The sequence below is a fragment of the Caenorhabditis remanei genome, chromosome I (assembly GCF_010183535.1).
Source record: "Caenorhabditis remanei strain PX506 chromosome I, whole genome shotgun sequence".
Taxonomy (NCBI): Eukaryota; Metazoa; Nematoda; class Chromadorea; order Rhabditida; family Rhabditidae; genus Caenorhabditis; species Caenorhabditis remanei.
Window position 1 is genome coordinate 12,978,663 of NC_071328.1, and position 10,544 is coordinate 12,989,206.

A 10,544-nucleotide genomic window follows, 5' to 3' on the forward strand; every position below is an offset into this window, starting at 1 on the left:
TCTGGAAATATGACAAAAAATGAGAGAGAAAATGAATGGGAAGGGTAAGTGCGCTCCACCGAACGTTCGATGAAGCGCACTTCCCCTGGAATTCGCCTATAGATGAATTTCCAATATGGAACTACACGATTCAATCCGTATTTTCATAGCGATATACATTCAAATATCAGATTGGGGTCACATATGAAGATTTTAAGAAGATTGTGCTATATCTGGAGTACTTCGAGTCATCGAAGTGAATCGGAACGCCCGGACGACGTTGCGAAGACGTCGACGGGCGGCCGCTGCAGATGAACGGGCGGCTGTACGGATGTCGACACGTTCACGAGATGGCGAACGGGCGTCCACTGATTTCGAGGTGGTGGCTCCTGGAAAATGCGCTCTGTTGCACAATTGGAAAAGATTTTTTCGAAAAAAGAAGGAATTTCAAATTTGTTTTAGAGCAACTGCGCTCTGCCGAAACACTCTCTGCGTCTCTCAGTTTCGGTAGAGCGCGTTTTCTTTTGCGAGAATGAAAACAACACTTTTTTTGCCGTTTTTTCACGAAAATTTTGAATTTTTTTCTGAAAAAATTCTCTGAAACGCTAAAAATTTCCTTTTTTGAAATTTTGGGAATTTGTTTTCTCTGCTGAGTCCCAATGTACGGTGATTTTTTCGGAACCAGCTAGTGGGTAGCGCTCAAAAAGTTCGGCCGCAGTGGAAAATAAAATAGGCGGAGTCTGGATCAGGGCTGTGCGAAAAATTTTTCGGACGAAAAATTTTTTCGGTTTTTTCGGTGGTTTTCGAAAAATTTTGAGGCGAAAAATTTTTCGGGCCAAATTTTCCGAAAAAATTTTACGGCGAAAAATTTTTCGGTCTAAACTTTTCGAAAAAGTTTTTCGGACGAAAAATTTTCGAAAAAACTGTTCGAAAAATTTTGGAAATTTCATCTAAAATTTCAAAATTTAAGTTACAAAAATAGTGATTTTTCGATTTTTCCTGAAATTCTGTACTCAAAAACAGGTTTCTATCAGTCTTTCTTCGAAATACTTACAGTTTTCACACAAATTCAAGATTTTTGCCCCCGAAAAACACATTTTTCAGACAGTTATCTGGAAACTTTTTTTTTCGAATTTTTCGGTTTTTTTCGGTCAAAATTTTTCGAAAAAAAAAATGTTTTTCGATTTTTTCGGTCCGAAGTTTTCGAAAAAAAAGAAGTTTTTCGGTTTTTTCGGTACCAAGATTTCGAAAAAAAAAGTTTTTCGAAAATTTTTCGGAAACTTTTTTTCGCACAGCCCTGGTCTGGATGCAAGCTTGGCACGCGGTTTTTGCAACTGCGGCACTTGTTTTTTCTGCGTCTCATTTCTCTCGTGCATGCAGAAAGAGCGCGTTTGAAACATGGAATAATTTTTTACACTGTATTGAATGTCAAGAAACATGAATGGCCGATTAAACTGTGAAGCCGCCGAATTCATAGAATGAAACTTTCTGCTAAAAATTCTCCACTATTTTCTTAAGCGTTATCATAGAAAGACTTCTAGATATCATAGATAGATTTTGAGAAAGTTCAAACCAAAGTTGAGGGTCTAGAAATTTCAACGGTGCAATGGTTGCTCGCGGCCGCCAATGTGATGGCCTAGAAATCAAACCAAGTGGTTCCGAAAAAATCACCGTGCAATGCAGCACACAATTTTCTACAATTTCGTTAGAGCGCGGTTGTGCAAAATTGCAAAACTTATCGATAGAGCGCATTTTCTTTTACAGGATTCAGAAAAACACTTTTTTTGCGGATTTTTCACGAAAATTTTGAATTTTTTCTGAAAAAAGCGTCTGAAATGCAAAAAATGTCTTAGTTGACATTTTTCTTCAAAATTTCTGAGAATAAAATAATTGTCTCTGCGTATCTCAATCTCCCATACAGTTTTCCTCAGTTTCGGTAGAGCGCAATTGCATTTACGAATTTTCAAAAAACTTGCAAATGCGCTCTACTGTGGATTCCACAAAAATTGAAACGAGCCGTTATCAATAGAGCGCATTTCCACCCTTCCTCTCAAAATTTACTTTTCTTCAGTTATCGATGGAGCGCGTTTTCTTTTGCAAGATACAAAGAAAGCAAATGCGCTTTTTTGTACAATTTAAGTACTTTTTAAATTTTGAATTTTCAGAAAAAAAATGGTCTGAAACGTTGACATTTTTTCAAGTTTTTCTCTGCGTCTCTCAATCTCTCACACAATTTTTCTCAGTTTCGGTAAAGCGCGTTTGTATATATCGTTTGCACATGCGCTCTACGTGGATTCCGCAAGCTTTTATTAATAGAGCGCATTTCCACCCTTTGACTCACCTTGCAACGAGCCCATCATAGGCATCTTCTTATTATTCGAAGAAGAAAATGCAGAATTACCCGTCTGCCTCTGAATATCCAATCGACTCGTCTCCGGTTGACTAACAGTTCCGAAAGTGATTTCATCCGAACAAAACTCCGAGGAATCTCTTCCCGAATCGTTCATATTGAACTCAGTTTTCTTTCTTCCAACCGCCGGTGTCGTCGTGGCGGATTTCGTGGCGAGACCCGAAGTGGAAGTGGGTTCTTGACTTGGACCAGGCGGTGGTCCATCCTGTGAGTCGGCAGGGAAAAAGTGTTGAGCCTCCGGACGAGAAGGACTAGTTTGAGTCTTTGTCAGAGAGAACGGCCATGATCCACTCCTCTGAGATTGTACCTTCACTTTTCCATTCGTCGTCAACTCCCTAGCCAAAGGACTCTGTCTTCCGATATGAGAATGGTCGGAGTGTCTGTGATGACGTGGAGATGACGAGTCCTCTTCTAAAGTTGCTGGAAATGGGGAGAGAAGTGCTCCTGGATGAGTGACACTATCGTGACTGTCCATTTTCGACAAATGATTCAGAATTCGATCGAGACGATCTGGCTCCGTTTGGCGGAGTTGCGTGTAGATCTTGCATTGCAGCTCTTTCGGAATCTGTAATTTTTTCAATGTTTTTTGAATTTCGCGGGTTGTTCAATAGAGCGCGTTCGCAGATTTCGAAACTGTTTAAACAGAAAACGCGCTCCATCGGAATTTTTTTTGAGCTTCGGTAGAGCGCGTTTGCAGACTGAAAATTAAACTGCTTGATGTTAGTTCTTACAACTGCGCTCTACCGAAATTACTTATGTCTAAAAATGTATATTTTCCTCTGCGTCTCTCAATTTTGCACACAATTTTCTTCGGTTTCGGTAGAGCGCGTTTGCAGATTGAAAAATGTTTGCATAGAAAACGTGCTCTACCGAGCGGATAGAGCGCAAATGCTGTTTGTGGCGGAAAATAAGATTTTCTTTTTTCTTATGAAAAATGTGAAAAATGACTAGAAATTATGGATTTTTTGGGAAAATATCACTTTTACTTAAATTTACCAGTTTTTAAAAATGCATGTTTTCATTGAAAAACGCGTCAAAGGCACGCCAGCGTTTCTCTACTTCCGATTTTCAGTGAGAAAACGCGTCAGAGGCACGCCAGACAAAATGTTCAGTTGGGAGAGATTTTCGGAAAATTTCAGCCATTTTTGAGTCTGGCGTGCCGTTGACGCATTTTTTCAAGTTGTGAAACTTTCAAGTCATAATAATTATTTTTAGAACTGGAAAAAATCGTCTAAGAGCTCGAAAACAGGCGATGGCCGAGTTTCGGATTTTTCTAGGCCATCATTTTTTTCCAGTCAATTTTCTTGTTTTTCTCCGGATTTTTCACCTTTTTCAATCAAAACCATGACATTTTGATACTAAACTTTGCAAAATCACAGAGAAATACGGCATTTTCTGTAAAATTTTCGAAATGCCAAAGTTGCCAAATGTCTTGGTTTCGAAACGTCCGGTTTCAAAACGTCCCAATCAATCAATATCTCACCTTAAAAATCTCCTCAACATTACTAATCATCGTCTCCACAATCGTCACTTGCAACTCATTCTCCGCCAATGTCTCTTGCAATTTATCGTGATCTACGCGAAGGATTGATGGCGCGAAAATTGTGGCGAGATTCCTGGCATCCATTTTGTTACCCGGCAGCTGAAAATTTCGAGAAAAATGGAGAATAAAAGAAATTCTTAATTACCAATTCGCCAGCTGCATTATACCTGTCCTGTGAGTGGCATGACACTTCATGAAGGAATTTCAGAAGGACGAAGAGAGTATCGAGATTTGGAGAGACGAGGAGAGCAAAGAGGAGACGGATTGCTTCGATTCGGTCGTCAATGTTGAATTCTGGAAAAAAAGAAGCGTGGATTGAAGTACAGTAGCACCAGTGAAATGTGAACATTCGCTGTTTTCAGCGCTAGCTTTGGCGACGGGGGGAATTTTTTTACGAGTTTTAAATTTTTTAATGACTGTGTAGTCTAATCATAGAACTCCATCTTTCTAGTTGACAATGGGACTGGAATGAAAGGAAGTTGGACTTTGGTCAGTGTAGTTTGTCATTGTAATTGTCATTGTAATTGTCATTGTAGTTTGTCATTGTAATTGTCATTGTAGTTTGTCATTGTAATTGTCATTGTAGTCTTGGTCAGTGTTATTTTTACGGTGAAAATTTTCTAGAGCTCGATTAATTCTATGCTCAACAAATGCGTTTACAAGAAGTCTATCCAGCTTCGAGCCAAAAATTTTCTCCAGGGATGATGGTCAGTGTATTCTACATAAGGACCAGCAATTAAGGTAAACATTTTACACTATTTAGCGAAAAATTGAAATTACTATTTTCCACAAAATATATCTTCCTTTGAAGGCATCCTACAGAAAAGTTGTCAACTACAGAAATTTAGTTCTAGACTTGGTCTACACAGTCATATAAAAATTTAAACAGTAATCAAAGTTGGCTATTTTGAACTGGGAAAATCGAATATTGATATCTCAACCAAGGTAAAAATAAAAACTCACTGGCTGCTCCAATATACGCCAAATAGTGTTCTGCTGGCAGCAAACTTTGTGGTAAATCTCTGAAATACTCCTTGAGAAGTGTGGCCACGTCATGCGACGTCGTGTTCTCCACCATATTATCATTGATCACAGCTCCGCCACCGACTTTCTCGAGTGCATTCCTCAGCTGACGACACCTTTTCGTGTTTCCGGCGACACGAAACAACCCGACTTGTGTTAACCCGTAAGTCATCAGATATTGTGTACAGTTTTCAACGATCTTCGGAACTTGAAGTGCGTGAGGATCCACGTCATCAATGTTGGCATCAAGGGAACACGAGAACGAGGCGGACGCTGGACGTTGCTTCTTCACGAATCGACCAGTAAGTTGTGGTGGTTCAATGGGTTCGGCTGATAGGAGATTAGCCGATGGAAGGATTGAACACGTCGGAGGGGCGGAGCCTATGAGAGGGGAAGGGGAAGATGGGTTGGAGGTGGATGTTGGGTACAGATTCTGAGTGGATGGATAGAGCCATTTACGATCTTCTGGCATCGTGTGCGTCACCATTTCAGGCTCCGATTTCGTTGGTTTCGCTTTTGATCTGGAATGAAGAGGTTTTGGTCAGTGTAGTTTGTCAGTGTAGGTTGTCAGTGTAATTTTCCCGCTTATAACTTTCTAGAGGTCGATTGCTCAACAAATACGTTCCACCCTAATAGAAGAAGTCTATCTAGCTTCCAACCAAGAATTTTCTCCCGGGGTGTTGGTCAGTGTATCCTACGTCAGACGGATCAGCAGAGGCCAAACTAGAAGATACGGTGCAATAAGTTGACAACCATTGAGTGTTTGCTGCGAAGCGACTCACTATAGATACGCATTGTTTTAATGAGTAATAACGCGCTAAGACCAGTCCAGAACGTATATAAAGTTGCGTGATGTTATATCAAAAGAAAGATTTAAAATTACGATTTCCGATTAAGCAATTCTAATTGGTCGATGTACTGCAAATTTAACAATCACAATCCGTTGCGCAGCGACTTACCCATTGACCAACGGATACGGAGTCTATGCTTAGCTTGCATGAAGCTTATGTTCATCATACAAGATTCATTCAACTCACTTATTCAACATAATAACAGTAGAATCATCCAATGATCTACACCGACTCTCCTGATCGAGCCTCTTCTCATTCATCATACACATCGCCAACGACACTCCGAACACCCGCTTCTCCTCTGGCATCGGTGTGCCCGACGCTCTTCTCTGCACATCGGCAACCGTCGGCGTCCGATTACTCTTCACGAGTTTTTGTCGTTTTTGGCGAAGAGCTGACAATGGATCTATAATTAGATGGGGTGACAAGCACCGCCCCACTCACTGATACCTTTTGGTTTTCCTAGATTCACGCCTGGAAGCATTTTCAGAAGACGTTGAGCGGCGAGTAGTTGCAGAGCTGATCTCTCAATTTCTGAGAGATTTTCGAGGCGGGCACCACGGAGCACTACTTCAGCACCGTCCACCGATCGCCATGTCATACTGTCCTGCAAACAGAAAACATGTTTAAAACTTGTTTTTCTCGTAAAAATGTCTTATTTTCGATTGATCCTAGAAAACCTGGCTCTAAATGGTTATAGTTGTTACTTGGAGGGTGAGAGACGCAGAGAAACGAGAGAATCTGATTTCTTTGCGTGTCCCTTCTAAAAATAGAGTCTACAAGTTCTAGTTTCTAGTATGTAAGCCTTGGGAAAACTAACAATTGTTGTTACTCAGTGAGTTTTCTAACAATATTTCCCGTTTTTAGGGCAAAAAGAGCAGAATTTTGTGTTCCATGGTGCACATTTCGTATTAAATTCAGGACCCAATGCATCAAATTTATTTGGCAGAACTGTTTTTCGAACATCCCAAGAATTAACAAACTATAAAATGTATACCATTCCCAACATTTGTAACCAAAAATCATTTTAAACGGTCTGAAACTCGCCGAGTTACACCATTTTCCATTTTTACTAAGGCTAACTCATTTTTTGTAGTTTGTAGTCAGATCGAAAATTGGTCAGTGTAACTTTGTCAGTGTAGACTTATGTGTACCTACACTGACAAAAATTGATGTTCAGAACTTTTCGAAATGTTTGGAATACTGTTTTCGTATAACCCGAACTTCTAAATATAATTTATTGTAGATGTTTCTTGGAGGGTGAGAGGCGCAGAGAAGCGAGAGCGACTGACTTCTCTGCGCCTAAGTGCATATCTCAAGACCTAGAAGAGCTGGAAGAAAATTCTCAACTACAAAAATGAAGAGCTAGATTTGATCTACACAACAAGTATAGTTTTGAGACAAGTGGGCGGCAGAGATTACAGTTTTTATCATTCTAAACACACAATTTAAGACTTACCAATGATTTCCATGCAGAATCTGTGGAAGAAGACGTCGAACTGGCATGTGAATACGCATATTTTGGTTTTAATTTCCACAACAATTTCTGTGATGAATACTTCCAGCCCTCGGAATGCGAACTGCAAATTTAATAAGTTAGTTTCAAGGCACATTTTTTTGTAAATAAGAATGATACGTGGTTTTCAGCTGTCAATTCTAGACAACATTTCGGTGACTAAACAAGCTGGAATGTACAATTTAAAATCAACCGATTAACAAATCAGCAAAAATTCAAAAAGAAGAAATAGGAGTTTGTGATCAGGATTCTGTAAGGTCATGGCTTCGTGAGCTTGTGAAGATGTGCGCCTTTAAAAACTAAAAGCTGAAAAAAAATGGGCGGAGTGACAGAAGAATGTGTCTTTAAAGATGTTGGGTTTTGGTCAGTCGAGTTTGGTCAGTGTAGTTTGTCAGTGTAATTTTCCTGCTGATAATTTTCTGGAGCTTGATTAATTCTATGCAGACTTGCAATATTCCAAGTAGGTCCGGATTTTAATTTTTGCTTTTTTCACTACAGTTTGTTTTTCAAACATTTATTTTCTGAAATGTATCCATGATTTTTCTCAAGTATATTTTTCAGAAACCTTTGAAACCTACAAAAGTTCAGTCTTAAAAAGTTTTTTTCTGGAAAAATCGGGAAATTTTCGAAAAAATTAAAGAAAAAAAGATTTTCAGCACTCCATACCATCGCTTTTGATCTACAATGAAAGTAAGTTGGATTTTGGTCAGTGTAGTTTGCCAGTGTATTAGCACGCCACGCTTCTTACAACCGCGCTCTACCAAAACCGAAGAAAATTGTGTGTGAAATTAGGAGACTCAGAGAAAAAGAGACATTTTAAGAGCATTTCGGTGGAGAGAAGTTGTAAGAACTGTGCCTAGCTAAATCACTTTTCTGTTACCTCCTCTTGCTTCAGAGATAAGACAGTTCTTAGAATCTAATCCAAAGAACATTCACTGGAATGTACTCGACATAAAAAGGAAGAAAATGTGTCAAAAATCTAAAGATAAGAAATCTTAAAGTTCAGGGAATCCTTTTAAAACCACCCCCTCTCATCACAGATTATCCCTCTTCACCTAAAAAAAATTGCCACATCATCATAAAGCTTTTCTTTGTGGGTGTTCTCTTTTTGTTATCAAATGAAATATATGTATAGTAGAATTCCCGCGGGACTCAATTAGACTCAGTTCTTGTTTTTCAGAACTAGGTCATTGAATACGTAGGCGGCTCAAGAAATATGGCAGACTTTGAGAAACATATGGCTTCTCCTTCGCTTACGTGAGATTTCTTCTTCTCATCAAAAATCAAAAAGGCTTTGGAGGACTTACCTGCTCGCTGAAAGTGGAACATTCGGTGAAACGGGAGCCGTCATCGAGTAGTTGTGATGCGTTGATGAGGAGGTCGAGGAATCGGCGACGCCGCCGTGCGCGCTCGTTCCAGCCACGTCTAGCGTGTCATGCGAATCGTTGAAATCCGACGAATCACGTGAATCGCGAAGGCGGCCCTGTAATTTTTGTATTTAGAGGTCATCATCAGGGGAGGGGGATAAGCAGCTACGGCTTATAAGTTTATGGGCTTGAACAAGATCAGACAGAATCAGAAAAAAAGAAAAACTCGGGGTCCATATTAGCTCATCACAGTTCTTACAACTACGCTCCACCGAATTCCCCTTGAGTCTCTTTTTATCTGAGTCTCTCAATTTTGCACACAATTTTCTTTGGTTTCGGCAGAGCGCGGTTGTAAGAAACGTATCATGCTTTGTCAGTGTAGTTTGTCAGTGTAGTTGCTCAGTGAAAAACTGACTAATTTGCTGTGGGTCGTAAGGATGGAATAGGTTTTTTCTTTTCTTTTTTCATTATGAAATGACATTTGAATTGAGGGAGAAGCGAATGCCAAGATAGTAATAATGGTTGACATTCGCGCTTTTCGTAAAATTTTGTATAGAACATTGACATTCATTCAAGTGATGGTCCCACGCAGAAGGGGATTACGGTTGCTTTGTTAAGGCTTTGTAGTACAATTAGATGAGCATGAGCTAGTGGAACATTGTCTGGTACAGTCGGTCAACGCTCGGGGGGTATTGCGAAAGAAGTTAGGACTCAGTAAAGCCTTCAATCGGACTGGAGTTGAGCGGAAGGCGGAATAAAAAGTTATTTTTTCGAAGATGATTTTGACCTTATTTTGTTGTATGTCTGAACCATTAAATACGCGACTATGAGTATAGAGAATAATCTAACACTTTTCAAGAATTGATGGTGAATTCTAGAATAAGTATTTGTCTAAATATGGCCTTATTTTGCCTTCAGAGGAGGGAGGCGGCATCGTCGCCGATCAGTCAAAAGTAAAAAAAAAACTTAATATTTAGAGGATCACCTGCCTTTTGATAAGGGGAAAATAGAGTTACCAAGTTCCTGTTCTTCTGAAGTAATTTGTCGAAATGTTATCAGAAAAGTAGGGGTGCTCTGTGGAACGGGTTGCTCAGCTAATAAAGACTACTAACAACTGAAGAAAAGTTATAGGACCAGAAGAAAAAGAGAATTCTGAGACCCCGATTGTTTGAACCATGTGAGAAGCGCCGCAGGCGCTGTAACACTTAGAAGGGTGGTGTTGAGAAGGAGGTTCAGTCGCCGTTAGGCGACGTGAACCGACTGGTCATTCAGAATAAGAAGAAATTCTGAAAACTAGTCACATTTTCGATGACGACTTCTTGAAGCCGGGCCGGGATTTGACAACTATGGTTGTCAGTGTAGTTTTGTCAGTGTAATTTTCCCGCTGACAGAGATTTTTCTAGAGTTCGATTAGTTCCATACGCAACAATAGTGTTCACAATAAGTCTATCTACCTTCGAACCAAGAATTACCTCCAGGAATGTTGGTCAGTGTATCCTACATCAGATGGACCAGCAGAGGACAAAAAACTTTCTATACCCTATGCTTACCTTCTTCTTCCGGAAAATGAACATCTTCATGTGTTGCATTTTGAAAGATTCGAACAAAGAGACCCTCTCGAGTCCCTTTTCTTAAATAATTAGACTAGTCAAATGAAATAAAATCAGCTGCTCTTGTTTCTGCCAGTGATATCACTCTTAATAGAGAGAACTGAAGAAAGGGGGGAGGAGTCTTTTTGCTATTTCTTTTTTCAGGCTTCGTCGATATCGGACACAAGGGAAAAGAAGGGGAGAAGAAGGAGGAGAGCACGTTGTATTCGGTCACGCCCCCTTTTTATATATATGGATTAGACTCT

The 10,544-nt window shown here is 39.8% G+C and overlaps 1 protein-coding gene across 1 annotated transcript; it reads right to left on the minus strand.

The window, feature by feature from the left end:
• Positions 1-192: 192 nt before the first annotated feature.
• On the minus strand, positions 193-10,269 carry GCK72_002907 (uncharacterized protein; the record flags this gene model as incomplete). Its single annotated transcript, XM_053723683.1, has 10 exons — positions 193-368; positions 2,321-2,954; positions 3,873-4,031; positions 4,078-4,226; positions 4,896-5,476; positions 5,993-6,200; positions 6,257-6,413; positions 7,266-7,386; positions 8,630-8,805; positions 10,240-10,269. 10 exons carry the CDS (start codon positions 10,267-10,269, stop codon positions 193-195), a joined length of 2,391 nt encoding a protein of 796 aa, XP_053592328.1.
• Positions 10,270-10,544: the final 275 nt, after the last annotated feature.